The sequence below is a fragment of the Streptopelia decaocto genome (assembly GCF_964273445.1).
Source record: "Streptopelia decaocto genome assembly, chromosome: 9".
Taxonomy (NCBI): Eukaryota; Metazoa; Chordata; class Aves; order Columbiformes; family Columbidae; genus Streptopelia; species Streptopelia decaocto.
In genome coordinates, this window is record NC_138664.1 from 6,321,280 (window position 1) to 6,345,144 (window position 23,865).

Below are 23,865 nucleotides of genomic sequence, written 5' to 3' on the forward strand. Positions count from 1 at the left end.
AGAGGGGAAGGAGGGTGTCACGGGTGCCTCCACGCGAGGCCGAAAGGCAGTTCCGGCAGTTATGCAGCTCAGAGGACCCCCACAAACCCTCCGGGAAACGCCAAACCGCCCGGCGTGGGGGCTGCAACGCACCCACGGGGGGAGAAGGACTAGAACGGGGGAAGGCGGGCTTTAGGACCCGGGGAGTTCCGGGCTGCCTTCGTCCCTCCCCCAAGCCGCTTTCCTTTCCTTCTATTGGTCGTTTCTCTCCGCTTGCGCCCGCCCCCTCCCATGCACCGCTCCGCAGGGGGGCGAAGCGGAGAGGCACGTCACGTTCTCGGCGCTCCCTGATTGGCCGCGACGGCGGCAGCCGGCCCCGCCCCCGAGTCCCACGCGAGGCCGGTTCCACCCGCCGGTAACAGTGTATCCAGGGAGCGCGTCGCTGCGCTCCACGCGTGGGCCGGGAGCCGCCCGCACCGGCCCCGCTCCGCACGGAGCCGCCCGCCTGCTCGCCCTCCTTCCCTCCCCGCTCCCCGCAGGGCGCCCCGCGGGGCTGGGGCGCTTCGGGGTTCCCGGAGGTTTCGGCTCGGCCGGACGCGGAGAGAGACGGTGAGTTCTCTAAGCTTTGGGTTCAAGGCGCAGCTTGCAAATGCGGCTCTGGCCCCGCTTAGGAAGGCCGGGTTTGCTTCTGCAGGGATTCAGAGCCGGGGGAGGGCAGGGACCTGTCGGCCCGGCGGCAGATCATCCTCCAGCACCCAGCCCGCCGCCCCGGGCACCGGCCCCGGGGCTTGCCTGGGGTTTCAGAGCATCGTGTTTCGTAAGCAAGTTTCACAGGCGTGGAAAGCTGGTGGGGAAATGTTCAGGGAGGTGAAGAGCCTTTCTCTTCTAAATAAAAGAGAAAAAAAAAGGGCAAAAAGAAAAAATAAAAAAGCTGCTATTCATTTTTTAAAATATGAAAGTAAAGTGGCATTGGCTTTTTTTTTTTCTTCCCCCTTCTTGTACATACAGATCTCAGAACTGTTCTTTAATGGCCATAACTTCTATAGCCTTTCTGATGAAATCAGTGCAAGTAACCCTGCCTAGAGAAGCAGGCAGGTTTGTATGAATGAGCTGAGCTGTCAGAGGAGAAAAAATTGTTCTCTGTCTTTCTGCTATCCTGAGAGGCCCCTTTGCATTTAAAAAAGTTACAGGAGGGTTTGTTAGTTGCCTTTTTTTCCTTTACTTTTTTAATCTACTCACTTGCACTTAGAGGGTTTGGGGTAGGGAACTTAACCTAGCCCAGTCTGTGCTTGGAAAATCTTCTGTCCTCAGCCCTTCATAAGCACACCTAAGTGTTTCATACTGTTTATACAGAGAGCCCCAGCTCCAAAACTGGTTTCTGCTTTCCTGGCAGTCTGTGTGTCATCTTCGCTTGCGATCTGCTGGAGTCACTTCCCTGGTCAGGGAGCCATGGGGCGTAGCTTTTGTAGTCTTCCTCCAAATGTACTTTTGGACAGACCCAGAGCCCCAGCAAAAAAAAGCAAACAACTCTTTAACCTTTATACTTTAACAATTCGCTTGTCTTCTCTTTCCTTCCAGTATCTTGTGACGCTTGTTTATACTGAACTTAACTTAAAAGCAACTCGGGACGTTTGTAGCACACACGGCGTGTTTCTGGTGGTGACCAGCTGCTGCTGTTAACTCAGCTGTGTTATTGATTGCGGATCTGGTCATAGTTTCTCTTCAGAGTAGGTGTAAACTACGTCTGAACTCTCATGTAGTTTGTGTTCTTTGCTCGTCTCTCGAGGGGTCAGACTCCTTAGTGAGATACGACCCTTTCTGGGGCCTATCTGTTTTCCTTGTCCTGTTTGCTGCCTCAGATCAAATCTTATCTGAAGATGCATTTTGTCTCTTTTTGTGTCTTTAACCCCAACCATCTGCTCTGCTTTATCTCTGTGATAAGGCTCTGTATAGTCAGTGAAGCACTTGAGGGGGGAGTTTGCAGTGGGAAGGTGTGGGGTGAGCACAAGATTCTCAGGACTAAAACCAGAGTGAAATGTGCTGCAGAAGCAAATTAGTTGCATCGTAAAATGGACACAAGAGAGTGTAAGCAGCTTCAGTGCCAGGGAACGTGAACAAAAAAAAATAAGGATAGGAAGTTTATTTTCTCAAGTATTTGGGGATTATTATTCCAAGTCCTTCTGCCTCAGCATGTATGGGAAGCATGTTTGGGGTAGGTTCAACGAACTCAGTAACTCGCGCAGTGAGGATGGTGCCTTGGATGTGGTTTTTGGAGAGGAGATAAGGCCAGTTGAAAATTCTTCGACTGAAGGATCTAGGCAAATGAAACTTGTGAAGACTTGGGAACGGACGACAAGATGCTGCATGACACGTACCCCAAATGTGTGAAAATGAGCGTGTGATACACAATATGGTCCCTCCAGTGCTGGAGCGAGTGCTGGACATGGCCCAGGATGGGGACAAGGAGTGTGTGCATATCTATGTGTACATATGTGTGAATTATGATACCATTTTTGTCCCTACAGTGGTAACCAACCGCTCCCCAAAGCCTGCAGGAGTTCAGGTCCAGCCCCTTGCAGGTGGAGGAGGTTTTAGGCAATGTTTGTGGGGTGGGTGAGTGGAACAGGAAGGGCAGGATGTGGCCATCTGTGGAGGTGGGAGAGGATGGGCAGCATTGCAAAACAGGGTGCTGAGCAGGGCCTTGGCCCTGGGCAGGAGGAGGTGTAGCAGGACGGGCAGAGCTGGCCCCGGGTGTCTGTGGCAGTGATGCTCAGGGACTGTGGAAAAGGGGCAGGTTTCAAGAAGCAGTGTCAGCACTTGAACTGAGGAGCAGATTTACTCACATCTTTTATAGACTCTGATTGAATTGCAGCGAATCTAGCTGGCATCGCTTAAAACAGTGGCTGCAGGAACGCCAGCTAGGAAAGCATTTAACTGTAACAAGCCGCCCCAAGTCCCCTTGGCCTCACCTTTAACGACCATCACATCGGTCTGTCTCTGCTTATCAACTTTATATCCCCACTGTGGCTATTAGAATAATTCCAGCCAGTGCAGGCTGCTCTGTCTTCCCCCCCATCACTTGAGCCTGAGAACGTTGCATGTCCCGTAACCACTGTCTGCTTGCTGACCATTAGACTTTGCAGAGACTACCAGTTTTATATGATGGCCTGTCAGATTGTGGCGATGCAAATTTATTACTGTAGCACACAGGCAATCGCTCTGGTTTGCTTGTGATGCAAGCATAGATGCCCAGGGTAGACTATACTGTTGTCAAGCTGAACAATGAGCAATACCCTGTTGTGCATCACCAGACCCTTTATTATCCATCAGTGCTTTACAATCCAGCTGGGAACGGCCGTTCTCTGTGCCCATCAACATCAGGGGCTAATCCATGCAGGAGGCACAAGGGCCTCCCACCTCCAGGGTTCTGAACTCTGGTCGGAATTTTAAATGAGCTTCTGCAAATTGAACCTGGCAATTGCACCAGGATCTCCTGCCTGGCAGGGGAATGGGGAAGACAAAATAAAAGCCCAGGTTAACTGGCCAGACAAAAAATTGAAATCCTGTCCTGACAGCAGGCAGACAGACCTGTTTGGTGTGAGTGTTTGTAGCAGGGCTTTCTGGTTAGCCTGACCATCGGAGCAGTCAGCTCTGCCAACCTCAGAGCTGGGAGCTGGGCACAGTGCACAAAGAGTGGGAGGATCTGAATGTGCTTTCTGGAGTCAGCAGCTGCAGTGGTTATTCTGGCATTAATTTGATGTATACCGCATCTCATCGTCTAAACTCTCCCTGGGAAGTGGCATGTGGTTCCACTCCTCATATTTGAAGTACCAAAGGCCTTTTGCCTTTGCAGCACATTAGCAAGTTGGCTTGCTTGAAAAGGACTTTATTCTGCCCAGATGGGGCTGGGGTAGATACTGTGATGAAGTAGATTGTTTCCATTCTGGAGGCTTTTTGAGTATAATTTGGGAGACGGGACTGCAAACTCGTTTGCCTTCTCTGCAGCCCCTCATTCATTTTGCAAAGCGACTGTGATTGATTTGGCAGAATGGGATTTATTCACTGGTGAAGCTAGAGGGCAGGCGGGGAGGACAAAACCCCACAGCAGCCTCTGACATGAATCACGGGCTCTGAAAAGATCCGCTGGGGTTAAGGCGTAGCAATGAAAAGCTATTGTCTGGAGCCTGAACTGTGGCTAAAAGCGTTATTTATCCCGATTTGGATAGTGGTTGTAGGAAGGTGTGGTATTCCCAGGAACTGCAAAGCCAATGTGCTTAGTGGTGAGCATGAACTGTTTGATTGCCTCATAGGTAGCTCAAGAAGCTTTATGGAATATCTCAGTTGCAGAGTAACAAGTCCAATACCTGATTTGCAAATAAAACTGCCTGTATTGCATGCAAAGCTTATTTCCTATAGACATTTTTATTTTGGTTGGAAAATGGTCACTTTGGCTCAGATTAGTTTGTGTCTTATAGATTTGAGGCACTACTGCCCCTTTTCCTAGTGCTTTTGCAAGATAGAACAAGAACCTCACTAATTGGTACAGCTTGGCAATGCTGCTTTTGTTTTCTATGCTATAAGTGGCATTCAGTAGATTCTTGTGGTGGCTTTGGGCTCAGAGCGGAGCACAGGTTTAAAGGGAGGAGTGGTGGGTACTAGTGAGAATGGGATATGAAGCAGTGATGGACAGACTGAATTTCTGAGTTCAGCTTTGCTTTAGTAAGCATGTTGACGTTCAGATACATGCCCGGACCTTCTCCAGACAATCTGATCTCCTGGAGCCTACAGAATTAGGCTTGGAAAACCTCCCAGTTTCTGTCTGAGCCAACAGAAGGAGCCTTTCACATGGTCTCTCTGTTTTCCGTCTAGGATGTACAGGCTAGACTAGAAAGTGAGAAAATGAGAAGAAATGATAAGGATGCCTTCCATTATCAACGGATGGGGCAGGATCAGAAATTCTGCACTTGGGGGGGTTGGGGCCGACTGTCTTTCCTTTGCTTTCCCAATTGCAAATATGATGAAACAAGGAGAGTTTGTCAGGAAGGCCAAATCCAGCTCTGTTACGGAGATACCCTCTGATTCACAGCAGAGTTACGTTGCCCGAATTCCAGCGTACAAACTCACAGTTGCATCTTTGCTGCGTTAGTCATTCTGAAGAAGACAAGAATTTGGCTGACACAGACAAACCACTAAATTCACCAGAGTTGCTGGAGATGAACCCGATTTGTTAGAGAGCAAAGTCTGCATCCAGGCACACAGGAGTGTGGGCAGAGCCGAGACGATGCTGCGAATGAAGGTCCTTTGCTGCCCACCTGGCAGCAGCCCAAGCTCCACGCTCAGCAAGTGCACTGCAGCACTGAATGCCAGGTGCTATTTTAATTCCTTTCATCTCAAGCACTCTTTACAGAAGAGCCTTATTAGTATCGAGTATCTCAAGCAGCTCTGGGCTGTATACCTGATAGTCCACTGTGTTATGCAACGACATGAACATCATCTGCAAACATCTTTATGTTTGTTCCTTCCCCTTTCTTGTTTTCTGTCTCTTTCCCCCATTATCTTTTCCTGTTTTTTGTTGTTTGTTTTTTTTTTTTTTCTGCTTTTGAAGCTCGGGCTGTGTCTGTGAGTACGTGAATGCCTACATGTAATAGTTCCCCCTTCTCAAACCTTTTGATGGTCTCTAGTGCTGGGAAGTTGCATCTGAAACACAGTTGTATCCGGTGTGTGTGTTTGACACCGAGTTGCCACACTGCTTTTTCTCTTAAGCAGCTTTGCAAAGAGCTTTAGAAATCTTTAGATTTCTAGTTTGCTACTCTGTACAGTGGTAGAAGGGGGAAAATTGGCTGTTTATGGCAGTAATTTTGTCCTGGGATGCCATTGCTGGCCTAAGCACATGGTAGTGGAGTCCGTGAAGGTGTTGGAAAGGTGCAGATATTCGGGACAAGTGAGCCCACATGGCACTAATGGATAGAGAATTTATCCCACCACTTCCAGGGGGAAGTTGAACTTTGGCTGAATTCAAGACAGCATTTCACCCCAAAGGGTTGATATTGTAAAACTGGAGAGAAAATAAAGATGAATATTATGCCTGCCTTCCTGCGAAAGCAGCCGTCACTGGCTGCTTGAGGTGGGTCTGCTCTGGTTTGGAAGGAGTGGCTGTAGGTTGTGGTGTGGTCCGTATGTTGAGGGCCCATATGGCTGACTGCTTAGGCATGAATCTCTGCTGCAGCATGAGCAGCTTCTTCCAGGTCTTCTGAGCTGAGCCAGTGGGGAACCTTACTGCTCTTTTTATTTACTTATTTACAGCTTTAAATAATTCATGGTTGAGTGGGGCAAAAAGAAACATGTTCTGCTTGCTGCTTCTCTGAAAGTCTGATTGGCAAACAGAAAGTACAAGCTTCGGTTCATGGGATTTGGGCTCTTTGTTGGTGTTTAGCCAACCTTTACACTCTCGGGAGAACACTTATAAATCCTGTAGTTTTGCTCTTCTAAGCAGAAATGATTCTTGATCCCCCTGAAGTCCCACGGGGGAACATCTTATTCACTCTCAAATATTGTTCTCTTGAAAGGAAGGTGCTTCTCAGCTGATGATTCCCTGCAGATAATGAATTAAATTGGAGATTTGTGGACAACCTGCTGGTTTAAGATGAAGAGGGGAACCCCAGGCCCAGCTAAACGTAGTCCATGTATCAATAGTCCTTCTGAGCTGTCCTCTATTATGCATTTGTTTTGTGATTGGAGACTGGAGGCTGATATAGCTTTGGAGTATCCAATATTCTACAAGCTCCTTGGGTTTTTCAAGAGGTAATAGAGCATTTCCTGAGGTTCTACTAAGTGATCCATACCAGCTCCCTGTAGCAGGACTCTGATGTGGTGACCCACCAGCCTGGGAGGAACAGCCTTCTGCTGAGACGTGGTTTGTAGGGAGCAAGAGGTGCTCACGCAGGGTAACTGTGGCTGTTGTTTGGGTTTGGAGTTTGGCCAGCTCTGTGGTTTCGGTTCATCCCCTTGTTCTCTTTGTCAGCTTTGTCCTGTCCAGAGAGACTGCTGGGGTATTTTCTTCATAAGCTGAGATATGAGGGGTGTCTTCTTTCTGAGCCAGTTCCTACCCTTCTTCTGGGTTGCTGTCTGCCCTGTGTGGGTGAGTGGAAGCATTTCCAAAGTGCCGTTATCTTCCTCTGCTGGGAAGGTCCTGTCTTTCCTATATCTGCTGTACAAAGGCTACAGACAGCCAGGGGAATACTATAGCCAGCAGTGGATAGCTGTCAAAAAGCTGATGCCCTTCTGCCCTCATCCATATGGAATAAGGGTTATCGTCTGCCTCTGCATGCGGCAAGACCTTTCTGAAAGGCTGTGCAGAAGATATTTATTTTTTCAATAGCTGCCTGTTGAAGGAAAAAAATGAATTCAGTGTGGAGGAATCCCAGACCCAGTTTGTTCAGGTCATGCCTTCTGCTATTCGCGTTGACAGGTCTGTTCTGGTGATAGCTTCCTGCGTGATGGAGAATGCAGCTGTGAGCTCTGATAACCCCCTCAGCTCTTGCAGAGCAGGTGGGAGCTTGGAAGGAGCCACTGACAGGTTTCTTTGTGTAAAATATTCCTCATTTTGAGCAGTTCTGTTTTTTCTCTTTAGCTCAGTAGCTTGATAAGGGAAATGAGTAATGTAGTGGGGGACAAATTCTGAGCTGCATGCATCTGCTGCTGAGAAGTGCCTAAGAGCTCAGGTCCAGCCTGTTCATCGCTGCAGTTAAACTTCATTTAAATTGAAGCACACGTTTGTGCACCTCATGAAAAAATGTAGACAGTCCTTTTAGTTACAGGCTTCTGAGATTCATAAGGCTTCTAGATTTTGGGACAAACCCATCCGATGAAATAGCTGCTGCTGGCAGTTTCTGTTCATCTGATATGGGTGGGATGATGCCAAGTTCTCTGGTAGACCAAGAGGCGCACCGAGGTGTGAATGTGAGGAGAAGAATTAGAGCCTGCCACTTTTCAGCTTGTGCCCAGCTATGGTAGCATTCAAGAAGTCATCAAAACAAGCTGTTTTGGAAGCTGCTGAAAACCACAAGCAAGCCTTGCTGGTGAGATGGCTGCAGACCAGAGTTCAGAGGCTGCTTTAGTTTCAAGTTCCTGGTCTGGGTAGCCCAGGTGATCTGTGACCAGTGATGTCCAGTGTCATAACCTGGCTCCAAGAGAGGCCAACTCAAGGGGCTGTGGCCTCATTAGCTTTCAGGCTTGCAGCTGTACTAGGGACCAGCTGATGCCCGTAGTGGGATGAGGTGATATGGAGAGCAGCCCTGATGGGGACTGGAACCTGCTGACTTATTCCCTGGATGCTCTTCAATGTTGGGTAGAAATATTATTTGGTTACCCAGTGCCTTGGGCAAGATGTTTGATGTTGGAAGCCTGAGATACTTTATATATGTGTATGTGTGTATATATGAAGTGGCTCTGCAGCTTTTATATAGACATTTTTCATTTCTAAATGACCTGCCCCTTCCATTCCGTGTAGTGGCTTTTCTAATCTTAGTGTCAGAAAAAATGATGCTACCTTCCTGCAATCTTCTTGTTTGTTTCTGTAGCTGTCCTGTATAAATTGCTTAATTTTTTCTCGTAAGCAAATCAAAGGTTAACATTGAATAGCTGACCTGAGCTGCAAGCAAAGCAAGCAGTAGTGTCAGAGTTGTTTCTGAGGTTGTAGGAGTAGGGACCTAAATCAATAGCTTTTAGCACACTCATGAATGTTTCATTTGTATTCCTCACTTTGGCGTTATAGAACTTTGGCACTGGAATCCATATAACCTCTTAAATTAGTGTTGTCCCTGTGCTGTGTGTAGATGTTGGAAAGCATTTTTCCCTCAAATGCACTTCAAAGTGCTGCTCTACAATGGCATTTTCCTTCCGTTTTCGGAGCCATGATTACACACAGCCTCCAATCCCAGGTGGAACGAGCTTGGTGGCCTCAGCCCCAGGCTGCAGGGATTTTGGTGATGACCATGCACATATCTAACCCCAATACTGCAGCAATGCTGCTGCCTGGCGCAGAGGCTGAGCAGGAGTTGTGGCTGCTTGGGCAAGCTATTGTTTCTGGACAGAGAAGCCTGGAGGGACCTTTTCCCTGGACTGCAATACAGCCATGAGGAATGAGTGAGCGGCCTCGGGAGGACCAACCTCAATAATTAAAGGCAGGGGTACGGAAGGAAGGACATACCTACAACTGTTTGTCAAATTGAGACTCTTATGGAGGCGCTGGAGAAGCAAGAGGTAGGAAGCATGTGATCAAAGCGTGAGTTGGGCAGCTTATCTGCCCGTCCACCTCTGCTCGGGGTCATCCACCCATGGAGCACGGGAGGCTTGTGCAGGTCCAGGTCCCCCCCAGGTCAAGGCTGTGACCCCCCTAGCAGCCTGGCAGAGCCACATCCCCTCTCTCGGTGTTTTGTGTTTTCCACTGGGACCCCAAGTGCTGGGCTGGGGTGAGGGCAGTGAGCTCAGCTTAGCTGGGCAGGACGGGGCTGATCTGTAGACCTTGTGCTTGCAGGGGAGAACGTCCTTGAGACACTAGGGGCTGCAAAGAGCAAGTTAAAAAAAACAACCAAACAACAAAAAAACCCCAACCAAAACCCCTCCCCAACTGTATTTGTGTAGCTAATTACTCATTTCTAAACAATTAGGTGGCTGGAGTGGGATGCCATGGGATTTCAGCCTTGGTGTCTCGAGCCTGCAAAGCAAAACTTAAGTGTTTTGTGGAAGAAGGGTAGGAAAGGGATAGAAAAGTATTCCTGGGTGAGAGAGAAGATGTAGCAGGGATTAATAGGGTTTCTCAAGCAACCCCTTTTTCCTGTGAATTGGGCCTGCTTTTACCAGCTTGTAGCCCTTTCTCATGGCTGCCTTGTGTTGGCGGGCACTGAGCTGGAGGCAGCAGCCCTGCTGTTCCTGCGCATCCCAACAGGGTCCTCCCTGCCCCGAGCACCAAAACGCTCCTGGCACAGTTCAGACCCCGCAGATCTCTGAGACTTGTCCACATCTTTAGCTCATTTATCGGGCTACCCACCCGCTTTTACTGAAAAATAATCATCATCTAGTGCAGCGTCTGTGGTGTCTTTGCTGTGTGTGCTGTCACGGGGGCCAATAGTGGAGGCTGACCCCATTTTTCTTTTTTTTTTGGGTTCATTTTTCAAACCTCAGGGCAGTTGTGCTACCAGCTTCAGTACTGACTTTCTGCTATAAGAGAGGGCTCTATGATTATCTGTCTGTCTGCTTTAGTTACATGGGGGACAAAACAGAGCTGGCTAAAATATTTTGGAGCAAGTGACTTGCATTTTATTAAGTACTATTAATTTGATTAGTCCAAAGGCTTTTTCTTCCACAGCAAGGATGGATATCAGGTAGCACTGAAATGAAATAGTATCTAATAAAAGCCTTGTGTTTGCTTCTGCCTGTCTGTTAAAAAGCATAATTTAGCTGTCTCTTTTGTCTTATTCTCTGATGAGAATCAGTCCTACAAAATGTTTAAGTCACATGAAGTGTCTGGTAAGTTTTATCAACAAAAACTACAATGAAAAGGTTTGGTAAAATTTGTTTAAAACTTTTGGCTTGTGCTGGTAGTTAAATATTCCATAAATAAAACCAGTAGCAATTGCCTTTCCTAAACCTACAATAATCTTCACGAAAATCAGAAGCCAAACTTGATTTCTGCTGAGCCAAGAACAGACCAGTGCCCTTTCTCCTGGATATGCTGCTCTCTTAGTGCTGTTTTCTAAGGAAAAATAACTCCTCTGAGGTTTGCCAACACCCTCGAGGGGCTGTTGAGACAATTTACCGTCACGTTTGGGTTTTGATTGCTTCATCTGTTGCTCTGTTGCTGAAACCAAAGTGCAGAATTTCCCCCTTCACCTCCCTCTGCCTTCCCCCCCGCTAAGCCCAATTTAGGTTTTTGGAGGATGTGAGGGTGCAGGAGACACGGGCTCTGCAAGCCGGGGTGAGGGAGCACCCGCAGAGCAGGAGCACTGGGGTGGCACCTGCTGTTTCACATTTGAGGTTCATTCAGGTGGACCAGAGTTGGATAGTATATATCCTTCATGTAAGGACAAGAGAATAATGTTTTTTCTGTTTTGTTTTTTTCTCTGCAGGCAAGAGGTCTGTCATCATGTCGGTCAGCGTCCACGAGAACCGTAAATCCCGGACTAGTACCGGCTCCATGAACATCTTGCTTTTTCACAAAGCTTCCCACCCAGACTGCGTCTTGTCCCATCTGAACACCCTGCGAAAGCACCGCATGTTCACTGATGTCACCCTTTGGGCAGGGAACAGGTCGTTCCCGTGTCATCGGGCAGTGCTGGCCGCCTCCAGCAGATACTTTGAAGCCATGTTTAGCAATGGCCTCCGGGAGAGCCTGGATGATGAGGTGAACTTCCATGACAGCCTCCACCCAGAAGTGCTGGAGCTGTTGTTGGACTTTGCTTATTCCTCTCGCATCATCATCAACGAGGAGAATGCGGAGTCCCTCCTGGAGGCTGGAGACATGCTACAGTTCCATGATGTCCGAGATGCAGCGGCTGAATTCTTGGAGAAGAACCTCTACCCTTCCAACTGCCTGGGCATGATGCTGCTCTCGGATGCTCATCAGTGCCGGCGGCTCTATGAGCTCTCCTGGAGGATGTGCTTGGTCAACTTTGAGACTGTTCACAAGAGTGAGGACTTCAACAACCTTTCCAAGGACACTCTGCTGGACCTCATCTCCAGTGATGAGCTGGAAATTGAGGATGAAGAAAAGGTCTTTAAGGCTGTCATCCAGTGGGTGAAATATGATCTAGATGAGCGGAAGGCGTATCTCCCAGAACTTCTGAGGAATGTTCGTCTGGCCTTGCTTCCCTCTGAATGTCTCAAGGAAGCCTTGGCTTGTGAGGACTTGATCATGGTGGATGAAAGGAACAAGCTTGTCTTGGATGAAGCTATTCAGTGCAAGAAGAAGATCCTCCAGAATGATGGGGTGGTCACCAGTCCATGTGCCAGGCCTCGCAAAGCTGGGCACACCTTGCTGATCCTGGGAGGACAGACCTTCATGTGTGATAAGATCTACCAAGTGGATCACAAAGCAAAGGAAATTATCCCCAAAGCAGACCTGCCAAGTCCACGGAAGGAGTTTAGTGCCTGTGCCATCGGCTGCAAAGTATATATCACTGGAGGCAGAGGCTCGGAGAATGGGGTCTCAAAAGATGTGTGGGTGTATGACACTGTTCATGAGGAATGGTCAAAAGCTGCCCCAATGTTGATAGCTCGGTTTGGACATGGCTCAGCTGAACTGGAAAACTGCCTGTACGTGGTTGGTGGACACACTGCAGTAGCTGGAGTCTTTCCTGCATCTCCTTCTGTTTCCTTGAAGCAAGTAGAGAAGTACGATCCCATAGCCAACAAATGGACCATGGTGGCTCCTTTGAGAGATGGAGTGAGCAACGCTGCGGTGGTGAGCGCCAGGCTCAAGCTTTTTGTCTTTGGTGGGACCAGCATTCACCGAGACATGGTGTCCAAAGTCCAGTGCTACGAGCCAGCTGCAAATCGGTGGATGATCAAAGCCGAATGCCCACAGCCGTGGCGCTACACGGCAGCTGCTGTCCTGGGCAGCCAGATTTTCATCATGGGGGGAGACACAGAATTCACAGCAGCATCTGCCTATCGTTTTGACTGCGAAACAGATCAGTGGACACGCATTGGAGACATGACAGCCAAGCGCATGTCATGCCACGCTTTGGCCTCGGGGAATAAACTTTATGTGGTGGGGGGTTATTTTGGGACTCAGAGGTGCAAAACGCTGGACTGCTATGACCCTACATCAGACACGTGGAACTGTATCACCACAGTGCCTTACTCACTCATCCCCACAGCGTTTGTCAGCACCTGGAAGCACTTGCCATCATGATGAGGGTCAGGGACTGGGGGCTTGTATCCAGGAGGTCAATAAGGTAAGTCTCCACCTTTTAAACTGAAACTTGCTTTCTCACCTCAATTGCATCCCCATGCACCACACTGATGCCACAGATTCTAGGTTGCTCACGCATTTTGAGAAGGGAGCATTTAAAGGTGAGATGCAAGGCCAGAGAAGGGTAATCAGCTCTACCACGTTGGAAGTCATAGCTAGCTCCCAGGTTTCTCTTGTTTCCAGATGGTCCCCTCAGTATCTGAAGAGCAATCTCCACGGCTATCACCATAGAAAACATCCTGTCCCCATGCACTTGAAGGAGCAGTGGTTTCTAAAAGCACTTGCATGTGAGTCCTGGGACATCCTTGGGCAACAAGTGCTTTGGAAAAAGTCTCAGGAGTTCAATATTTTTGCTGGGTATCAAGGCGATTGATTCGGAGCTGATGAATATGTAGGCAAGTGACCTTTGGGATGCCAGCAAATCCTGAATCTCATTTCATGCTCTCTATTTACATTTCAGTGGGTAGCAGGAGCAGAAGCTTAGAAGCCACAGTGCATTTGATGGTCGTGGTGTTTATTTAACATCCAAACTGTTGCTTATTAAATCAGAACTTCTGAGACATCTGGTGGGGGGGGGAGGGGTTTTGTAACCAGAAGAAGAATGTGATTATCAGCGTTTTGGGGTGTGTGAGAATAAGAAAGTTGGTGGAAACTCATGACGTCCTCTTTCATTCTGGTGCCCTTGTGTATTCAGGGAAGTTGCTATTGCAATGCCACTCAGACAGGGCTGTTGGTTCCTCCTGTCTCCCTCCCAATGGGATGTTTGGTTGCCATTCTGGTTACCAGTTTCATGCCATAGAACTTTGCACGTCTTCACCAATCTGTGCTGAGATGCAGCTGGCCAGCCAAAGGCCAAAAACTCTTCTCACCTTGCATTGTGAAAGCAGGTATTGATACAGGCTGCACTTGGATAGCATCACCTTCCCAGGAAGCCTGTAACATCTCTTGTAGCTCAGTCTGCGGGTTTCACAGGGCCCGCAACACACACAGCCCTTCTTTGCTGGTTGGAGACTCCCTCCCAATTAGCTGAAGGAGCTGGGAAATCCTCATGGGTGGGGGCAGGATTGCCAACATTCATTACAGTTTTCTTTGGAAGGTGGAGACTGTGGGGAGGGAAATTCTTCCCTAGACTCATCAAAATCCACTTCACTTAATACAGGGAGGAAAGAATGCTGCCCAAACCCTCTACCACCCTCTCGCTTCCCTGCTTCCCCCTCGGTGTGGTTGGTGCGCCTGGGAATCGCCCAGCGGGGGAAATTACTGGCATCTCCCAGTTGATCATCTCTTTTGATGCCAGCTGGGAAGGGAGGGGGAGCTCCTGGCACCTCTGCCAGGCATTTGTCCAACGTGACCATCTTGCTTTTCTCAGGTGGGGAAAAAAAAAAAAAGCACCCAGAGCATTATGCTGGTCTTTGATTTGCGAAACACCTGGTTTTAACATGGGTTGGACCACAGTGAGGGCAGGGCAAGAGCAGAAAGGGTTAAAATGAGATCTCTCAGAGCTTTCTCAGCACTGGAAGATAATGGCCTTTCCAAAATCTCCTCCTCAGGCGTTGCCTAGCATCTGTCACAGTGGCTCAGTAATCTAATTAACTGCCACTCAGCTATTAAATATTGCAGCACAGAGTGTGAGGACTCCATCATTTTCAGCTCGGGTCAATGGGGCCTCCCTTTAAGAGCCATCCTAGAGCTGAAAATTAATTTTCTCTGGTAGCAGATGCATCTGAATATTAAAGCTCAACACCAGCCACACTGGTGGGAATAGAAATATGGAATATTTAGAGGTAGGAGTTGATTCTTCAGCCACCAAATAAAAAGGAGTCTCTGAAGGCACAGAGATATTATTTTCCTCCCTTACCTTTTTCCTCTGTACTCTTTGTGAGTTCTTCAGACCTAATAAATGACTTTGGAGGGGTTATGTATCTTTTTCCTCTGTAAGCTGGAGCCTGGCACAAGGACAAGAAAACTAGGAACTATATAATATGCCAACCTGCAAATGAAACTGGTGAAAAGTCACTATGTGAGGGTTTTATATGCTTTTTTGGCTTTGCTTCCACTCATTGGTTGAAAGAAGAATTTAAAATATACTTGTATGCGTTCTTGCCAGACAGACTGTCTCTTCATTTTCCTAGAGGTTTGTTGTTGTTGTTGTTGTTGTTGTTTAAAAAAAAAAAACCCTAAGGTATTGTTATGGCCTCAGATACTGTGACAGCTCCTTAAATAAAGCACCAAGACTGGTGGGTGAAGGCCAGACTGTACCATCCACATCCCACGTGCTTACCTTGGCTGTCTTTGCTGCACCTGTGCCAAAACTGGGCTCAGGAACTGGTGTAACTGGCTATAGCGTTCTGCAACTCCTCCATCATCCTACAGCGGCTCTGGCTGAGGGATCTTCTGGCTTGCAGCTCCCACCGTGTGAGGTCTCTGCCGCACCACCTGGTTTGGTCCCTATGGGATCCTTCTTCAAGAAGGGGCACCCAGAAGGCAGGTTGGCCAGCACTTGCATTCAAACCAGCCCTGAAAACCAAATAATGCATCCTTGAAAAGTGCTGATTGTAAAACACCGAGCCTGCTTTTCATTTAAGCATAAAACTAATCAGCTGGAAATGTTTTCTGGAGGCCCTGGCCTTCACCCTTCCCAGCTGGGGCCAGAGTGCCTTTCAGCAGAGGTCCCCGTGCCCCTGCCAAGGGTGCTGTGTGACATTAATTTAGTGCTTATTGCAGGCAGTTAATTCCAGGGATCAAGCGTGCTTAGCAATATGAAATGTGAAAGCCCAGTCTCCTCCCACCCGTGGTGGTGGAGCCCTAAGGAGGCAAATCATTACAAAAGGGAAATAAAATACTAGAACTCAACTAATAAAGACTCTGTGTTTATAAACAGAAGCAAAGCCCAGCCTGGAGCTCGGGATACAATGCAGGGTGCTCTGTTAGAGTCCTGTGCAGTGACAGTTGATGGGGACAACTCTATACATACCAGGAGGTGACCAGGTTGTATCAGGAACAGGTTCTCCAAGCTGCCTGTCTCCAAATTAAAAGTGGTTTCTCCAAATGATCTGTCCTGTGCGATGCTATAATTTTCATGCAGCGGAGTCACAGATGGGCTTGGAGCAGAGAGAGGAGCCTCCAGCTGGGGTTTGGGGTGGTCACTGGGGACTGAGGAGCTACATATTGCATGGTCCAGCTGAGGACAAGAAGATGATGGGCTCAGAGCCCATTTTGTGGCTCCCACAAGAGCCCTTTGGTGGGTTTAGCCCCTGTGAGGTCTGTGGGGTGACACCAGCAGCTGGTGCCTGCTGTTAGATCAGTGCTGAGCAGCCAAGGCTGTGGGTTTTTGAGGCTCTTCTGGCACCTAAAGGTTGATCTTTGGCCCTGAAGCTCCTGCAAGGATTTAGGCAGCAAGCCAGGCACACAACCCTATTCTGATACCACACACTAGGCGTCAGATCTGTTCAGTGGCTTTTCCTGAGTGTTTAATTACAGCTTAGATAACAAGCCTTTTGCAAAGACGGTTTTACTGCTGCCTGGTCTGGCGTCCCTTCCACGTGAAGTTGCACTTGGTCAACTTTTACCTTGCAAGAATCCGCAGGGTTTTGTTGCTGTGCATCATTCCTGGCTCCATCTGCAGAGCCCTGCTTGCAGCCGGACATCTTCCCATGCAAAAGCCCTGGGTGCCTGCAAAAAACAGCCTAAAAAAAAAAAACAAACCCAACAAACCAACCGCAAGATGATCTCCCATCTCCGAAATGCCACAGCTCACCTGTGTGCTGCTGGATTTGTTGCTTGCAACCTGTTAAAAACCTCACTGGTATTGCTGGAACAAAGTCACAGCTGGTTTGTCTCAGTGGCTCCTAGGAAAACCCATCTGCATGCACATAACAGCGAGGCTGGATAAACAGGGAGTACAGTTTTTGCTGCTGCTGCTCTTTCCAAGTGGCTGGTTGTCTCTGAAGCCAGTTTATCAGGCAGCGTTGGAAGGGAGTGGCTGGCCTGGGGAGGAAAGTCGATGAAAATCAGGCTTTTCCTAACCCTGGGCAGATGGAAACTTGTGCAGTCTGAGCTCGGCCCCAGACTGGATTAATCAACCCCTTGGAAACGTCAGTTGTACCGATGGTTTTGGAGCAACTGGTGGAAAAAGAGAAAAAGGGTCTTTTTGTTTTTTCTGTTCCACTTCTTGGGCCCTCCTCTCTGCCCTAAAAAAAAAAAGAAAAAGAAAAAAAAAGCTAAAACTCAATAAACTCAATTTCTTTAAATGTTTCATTCCCTTCTCACATCCACAGAGGTTTCCTGGTCAGCTCTTCCTGGCTCCCTGGTGCTCTGAGCCCTCCCCAGCTGAACACCCACTCTCTCCCCTCTCCTGCGAAAGCAAAGCACACCCCAAACCCCAAACAAACCAGCTGCTTTCCACCCCTACCCATCCTTGCAGTCTGGGTGGGGGTTTAGGCCAATAGCTGCCAACGCGCAGCCCCTTTTCTGGTGTTCCCCTGGGTGCACTCAGCTGAGCATCGCAGCTGTTAATGAGCTTTCTCTTTCCCTCCCCAGGTGCCAGAGTCACCTCCACGTCCCCTGTCTCACTGCTGGAGCCAACACAGTCAACGAGTTCCCTCCTGTTCCCTGCCCAGGACTCCACAGAGCCTTTCACATCCCTTCCAGGCACCAGGAGCAGGAGGCACAACCGGCCCTGCCACCAGCACCGTGCTGTGGTGGCACAAAGGGCCACCCAGCCCCGCCACTGGCCACTGCACGGGGACAGCGAGGAGCTGGGAGTGTTGGCTGCTGGGCTGGGGCTGGGTACAGGGACACAGGGACGTCTCATGGGTGCTGGTGACCCAACAGGACTGGGGAGATAGAGGGTGCGCACCCACTACATCCCTCAGCAAGCACGGCCTGGGGAGCCATTAGGTGCTTTTTCTCACTTGGTTGGGGGGGCTAAGAGATACTAATTTTTTTTTTTAAAGGCAATGAACTTACCATTGGGAATGGCTGATGTTTGGGTGACTTGAAAGTGTTTTTTAAAGGGAAAAGGGATTAAGCCTACCTGGCTTTCTCGATCCTCTGGCCGCTCCGGCAATGGCTGTCGAAACATTAAAGCGTGGGAGCTCAGGACGGCTGCCAACAGTGCTGGGTACCACGGTGAAACAGGGCAGGTGCCTTTTGTTTTGCACTTTGGGCCTTTTAATATTTCTTTTTTGCCCCTTTCCTCACCGCAGCCGGTTGTGATTCGGTCAGAGGCCAGGCAGCTCCCGGCACACAGCTGCTGGGAAGAACACGGCGGCTCTGTGAGTGTGCCAAGGCACCGGCACCGCTGCCGAGATATTCACCAGATAAAACCCGCTGCGTGCTCAGAGCCGGTCTTCTGAGTTTCCCCACCGAGCAGCGCGTGGGTGAGGGAGTAATTAGCAAATGAGCAGCAGAAACAGAGGTGCAGCGGGGCAGAGCTCGCGCCTTGGGAGGGAGCATCTTGCCTCTAGGAGGGTCTCAGAGGGAAAACAGGTGGACTAGGGGAGCATGGCAGGGTGGGCTGGGGAGGGATCCCCTCCTTCCTGCTGCACCATGCATCCCGGCTTCACCATGCAGAGGTGCGAGCGTTTTTGGCTGCATGTTGCCCACCAGCGTTTGAGCTTTAGCTGCCCCAGGTTATCCACGCATGCTGGCTGGCAACTGTACTTGGTTTTACTCATGCAAGAACTGCCAGTCCGAGTGACTTCTCATTCACACTATGGAGGAAGGCACACGGATTTTGACCATTGATCCAGGGATGCAGCTCCTGATTGGGCTCTTCCAGAGCTGGCTACCGCTGAAGACTGGTCCTGCAGCGCCCCAGCATCCCGTTTCCCTCTGTGGCAGATCTGGCCCTGCAGATACACTAGGCTTTCCTTTCACCCCTGGATTAGGTTAAGCTGAAGCCTAGCCAGCTGAATGATGCAATGCGATGAAAAGCCTTGACATGGCTTCAAACAACAATGGTCTTTTCGGAACAGCGAGCGCCTGTTGCTGCCAGGAAGAATATACTTTATGCACAGCCCGTCTGCGATGCTCTGAATGACGTTTATTTACATTTTCTAGTCGCCTTTTTTTTTTCCTTCAGTTGCTTGTGAACTTTAATAAAAATGATGATCTGGGAAACTGTTTGTGTGTTTTTCACAGGAGTCTTCATTCTTAAGCAAGTTGGATTTAGGTCTAATAATAGGGTTGAAGACTAATAACAGGGTTGGCACTCAGTGTGGCAGGTCACAAACAACCTCCTAAGCAACCAGCCCAGCTGTAATTATTATTGCTTCAGCGCTTGGGAAACTGAGGCACAATGTCAAGTGTCTTGTCTGAGGTTAGTGGTAGATTTGAGAATGAAGTCCAGGGCTCCTCATGTCCTGAGGACACCATGTGTCTCCTTCTCCACAGCTGCTCTCACTTGATCATGCCACAATTTTAGAACTTTCAAGTCTGTAACACTAATATCTGCCAAATAGGTCAAGCAGGCCCAACCCAGACACAGCCATACTCCTGCAGGGAGAGCCAGTAATTTGTAAGAAAGATGAGAAAAAATTATACTTCTGTTTTCCTTGTTTTCCTTCGCTTGGCTGCTGCAGCTCTAAGAAAGGGGCCCATGGACAGGCAAGATGGGCTTTCCAGCTGGGGCTCCTGTTCCCACATCTGCTCTGTACATCTCTCCCCATCCCAGAGGAGCAGGGGGCTGGTCCAGCCCTGCTCTGCGATGGCTCTGGGCTCTCCTGCACTACGAGACCAGCAGCTCCAGCTTTGCTGAGGGCTGGGACCAAATTCATGTTTACCTCTTCTTACTAGCAGGAGGGCTGGCGGGCTTGGGAAGCAAAGCTTCCTAAGGGTGTTATGCACGGTCTCATTCCTGAGCTGTAAAGGAGATTGAGAACACGTCTCTGTGCCTGCAGGAGCTGGGTGGGCAGCTGTGTTAGCTGACACGGGCTGGGCAGACAGGAGTGCAAGGCTCCACGGGAAAACTCATTAAAGAACCCTTTGGGAAACCAATTTAGGGAAGAAATTACTGTTTGATGGGCAGGAGAGAAAAAAAGAGAGGGGAGTGCGTGAATGCAATCCCTTTCAGTTTTGTTGATTCAGGTTTTATGTGGGACTCTGGGACTTTAAATACCCGCTCCGGAGGCTCTGCGACTCACTAGCTTTGATATGAACCGTGCAAAGACCTGCTCTTTTGTGTTTTTTTTTTTCTGGAGCTTGCCTGAAAGACAATTCAAAAGCAATCAGCAGCTGCTGTGACAGCAGCAACTTGTTGCTATGGAATTAAATGTGATGCAAAATACAAAGGTTTCTTGGTTAGCAGCACCAGAGTAAAAGGGGAGTGGGAGACAGAAATGAATGTAACAGTCAGAATAAAGCTACAGCCACAGCGGGGCTGGGTTTTAACTGAAGGTACAGGGGAAGAAATGTAAACATGAATTGTTTTGCTTCCTTAAAAGACATTTTTAGCCATCTCAGCAGGTCAAGCTCAGCTCTGTCTGGGAGTGAGCACTTGGGCAAGAGTCTAGTCTGGTGACATTACAGGGACTGTACATTCCCAAGCTCTTGGGAAACTTACCCATATGCTGTTGCCAACCCTTGCTGCAGGTGTTGGGATCTCAGAGCTCTTCCCTATGAGGCAGCCAGGAGCCTGGCATGTAAATCTGCTGGACATGCAAGGTCAAACTCAGGCATGGCAGCAAACTGCTGCTGGCAGACCTGGGCCACCAAAGGTGGGCTTGTCCCACACCGCCACAGGTTGGACAGGACACAACGCCTTCCTGCCCACCCTTTGCCCTGGTCGGGAGCTTGCCCACGGGCTCTCTCCATCTTGGTTCCCCAGCTCTGTTAACAGGGTGTTCCTGATCCTCCAAAAAGCATTTGGGAGGAGAGGGCATGGAGATGCTCTGAGGTGGGACTGGGCAGGGACCAGACCTTGCCCAGGTCTCAGGACCTCCATCCCCAGGGACTGACTGTGCCAAACCTCCCCAGATGCCAAAGGCTGCAACTTCTATGTCTCATTTAAATGAAAACCCATCATATCTTCATGGTTTTTAAATATGCCTTTTCCCAGCCTGACCCCAGCTGCCCTTGAAATAACACTATTGAAGCCCTACAGGGAATGATAATCTGAGCTTGCTCTCTCTTTGTCACTAGAGTCAATTAAAAGCAGAGTAGCTGGTGATTTAATACCTCCGGTGTCTGAGGAAGCCCCACATCTATCCAGAGGCTGGCTCTGGCATTTTAAACACATAGCTGGAGTGGAGGAGTGTTTTTTCCAGCCATCCAACATGCTTTCATATTCATCCACATCTCTACAAAGCACTGAAGACTCCTGTCCTTGGCTTGTCATCTTGTTAATAAATGCCCCAGCACTGCACATGCTCCCTGTGATATGTCCCATGTCTAATTGTTTTCCTATTTCCCACGCACCTTCTCCCTTGGGATAAACCCAACATACTTCAGTTTTTGAAGCGGCCCCAGGCTCACAAACTGCCTCCGCAGGAATCGCTGCTCGTGAATGAAGTTAAGCTTCCAGGAGCAGGAGAAACCATTGCCCCCAGCTCCCCACAACCAACTGGAAATTTGAACTGGGCCCAATCCCTCTTGCTCTAGTGCAGAACTCCCTCCGGGTACAGGGAGCAGTTCTGGGGCAGCTGAGATGGGACCCTGTGCTGGGGACTCCTGGTGGGAGTGAATAGCGGAGGCTGAGCTCATTTTTTCCTTTCCTCCTTACAATCTCCCTTTTCTTTCCATTTCACCACCTCCTTATTTAACATCATCGACCGTTGTGCAAAACCATCAACCCTGTTTGCAGCAGTGTGACCTACTTTACCACAGCGTCCCGACTTCCTCACTGAAATCGCAAGCTCGGAGCCCACCCAAGCCATTCAGTGTTTCTCGGCTGAATAACAAATCCAATTAGGGGGAAGAAAGCCTGGCTTTCACGCTGTCAGCCCCTGGACATCTCACTTCCCCAGCGCACGCTGCACCACTGATGGCTGCGTCTCACAGACGCCGTGGACAAGGACCCCTCTGTATTTGTGGGCCCCCAAGCCAAATGAAGATGGGGGAAGGGTTCAAGAGGGCTGATCCTGGCTAGCCCATGTGTCCTTTCATTCTTCCTGACATCCCCAAGGCACCATGGAGCTCAGGAATATAGTAATTTGTGGTTTTTCAGTTCCAGCTCTCCTAGGAAGCCTTCCCTCTGAGGAACGGTCCAGGACCATGCCAGAATGGCACAACTTGTGCTCATTAAGGAGCTGCAGGCACTTTACCCAGGACATGATTTAATCACTGATAGAAAGTTCCACCTCAGTCCCAGCATCACACCTCACCCTTGTCCTGCCGCTCCGTCCAGAGAAAACATTGCAATTCTGCCCTTTTCTGCTCCCCTTACACTCTTTTTCCATCCCAGCAGGTAACCTGTCCCCAGGACACTGTCACTGTCCCATTGTGGGGGATAGCTGTGTATTAAAAGCAATGAGTAGAAACAAAACTAGGAGGAAAAAGAGGCTTAAGGGCCACCAGGAAAAGCTGTTTTGGTTTCTAACTTCGCTGGCTGGGTAGGACAGACAGACATCCCCTGCCCTGATGCGAGACCAGCGGCACCGGGGCTTGCGGCGTGTTGCTGCTTGGCTCCCTGGCAGGTGCAGGGAGGCTGGGAAACACCCATCACTCCATTTCTGGGTCACTGTCTGGAGGAATTACACACGCACACGCAAACAGGAGCTGCTTCCCTCTGACGGCTGCTTCTCTGCACCCAGCAGAGCGCCCATTGCCTCCCAGCCCTCTCCTCTGCCCACGCTGCCGCCCGCCGGGCTTAAAACTACTCCCGGGCTTCCCACAGGGCTCTCTGCTAATGACTCACCACTCCTGCTTGGCTCTAATTAGGCTCCTGTCTAATTAGGCTCACTGGAAAGATGTGGCTGGTGAGAAGCAGCTCTTTAGTGAAAGGGGAAAGAGCGAGCGTCTGGAGACGCTGAGTGCCGAAGGGAGAGACGCCAGGCTGCGGCGAGAGGTCAGGGGGTATTGGGAACTGCCAGCTGAACTACATCTGTGCAAGGGACAGACCATAAAGAGAAGAGAGAGTAAAAGGACTTAAATAAGCCCCCTCAGGGACACTCCTGGGGCTCAGCCCTGAGAAAACAAACTTTAGCTCCATCCCACTGGGGGTGCCTGGATGAGGCACCAGGATGTCCTCCAGCCAAGAGTGCAGATTGCTCTTTGTAGCCCCATTGAACAAGTTGTTGAAATGCAAAAGGAGCGCCAGGGTGCAGGGAGAGCGGGACAGGGCTGTACAGGCTGTGGGGTGGGGGCACCCGGTCCCAAACCTGCAGCATCCTTCCCCGAGCACCCCTGTAGCAGAGAGCAGGAGAGCTGGCTCTGCAGCAAAGCCTTGTTTGGGATGTACTTCAAGAGGTGTGGGGACAGCTTTTGTGGGGACACGAGGGACACTCACTGGGTCTGCCCATCCCTGTAAGGGCTGGGGGTGCACACATACAGGCTCTCGTATCAGTTGCTAGTATCAAATATTGTTTTCTCCTTAATTTAAACATCTTCTAACCCAAACAAATCAACATGTTGCAGTGTTTAACATCCCTCTAACTAATTAACAAACGCCCAGGTGCCTTCTATGGCAAAGGTAAGCAAGTCATTCCTTTACTGTTCACCTTGTATCTGATCACAAGACATCTCACTCACTCACTGAACTAATTAGTGTTCTGCCTTTTCTTCTCTTAATAAAACCTTCATGAATGAGCAGCCTGTCTGCAAGCCCCAGCCCAGCTCACACCTGTGTCCTCCCAGACCTCCAGTTTCTCACCCTGGAGCCAGCGCTGGGACTGAACCCAGCAAAGGCAGGAAAGGAGAAACACAGATAAGGCAAATGATAAAGGTGCCACTAACCTGTCTTTCTGAAGAGCTGC

At 49.4% G+C, this 23,865-nt stretch overlaps 1 protein-coding gene across 1 annotated transcript; it reads left to right on the forward strand.

Annotated features, from left to right (window-relative positions):
- Window positions 1-385: 385 nt before the first annotated feature.
- Window positions 386-19,072, forward strand: KLHL25 (kelch like family member 25). Its single transcript, XM_082060587.1, has 3 exons — window positions 386-588; window positions 11,106-12,935; window positions 17,492-19,072. The coding sequence occupies exon 2, from the start codon at window positions 11,123-11,125 to the stop codon at window positions 12,890-12,892; it is 1,770 nt and encodes a 589-aa protein (XP_081916713.1). The 5' UTR covers window positions 386-588; window positions 11,106-11,122; the 3' UTR covers window positions 12,893-12,935; window positions 17,492-19,072.
- The last annotated feature ends 4,793 nt before the right edge of the window (window positions 19,073-23,865 follow it).

Bases quoted from the DNA above. Each gene is read 5' to 3' on its own strand.
- KLHL25 (XM_082060587.1), top strand. From the start codon at position 11,123: ATGTCGGTCAGCGTCCACGAGAACCGTAAATCCCGGACTAGTACCGGC.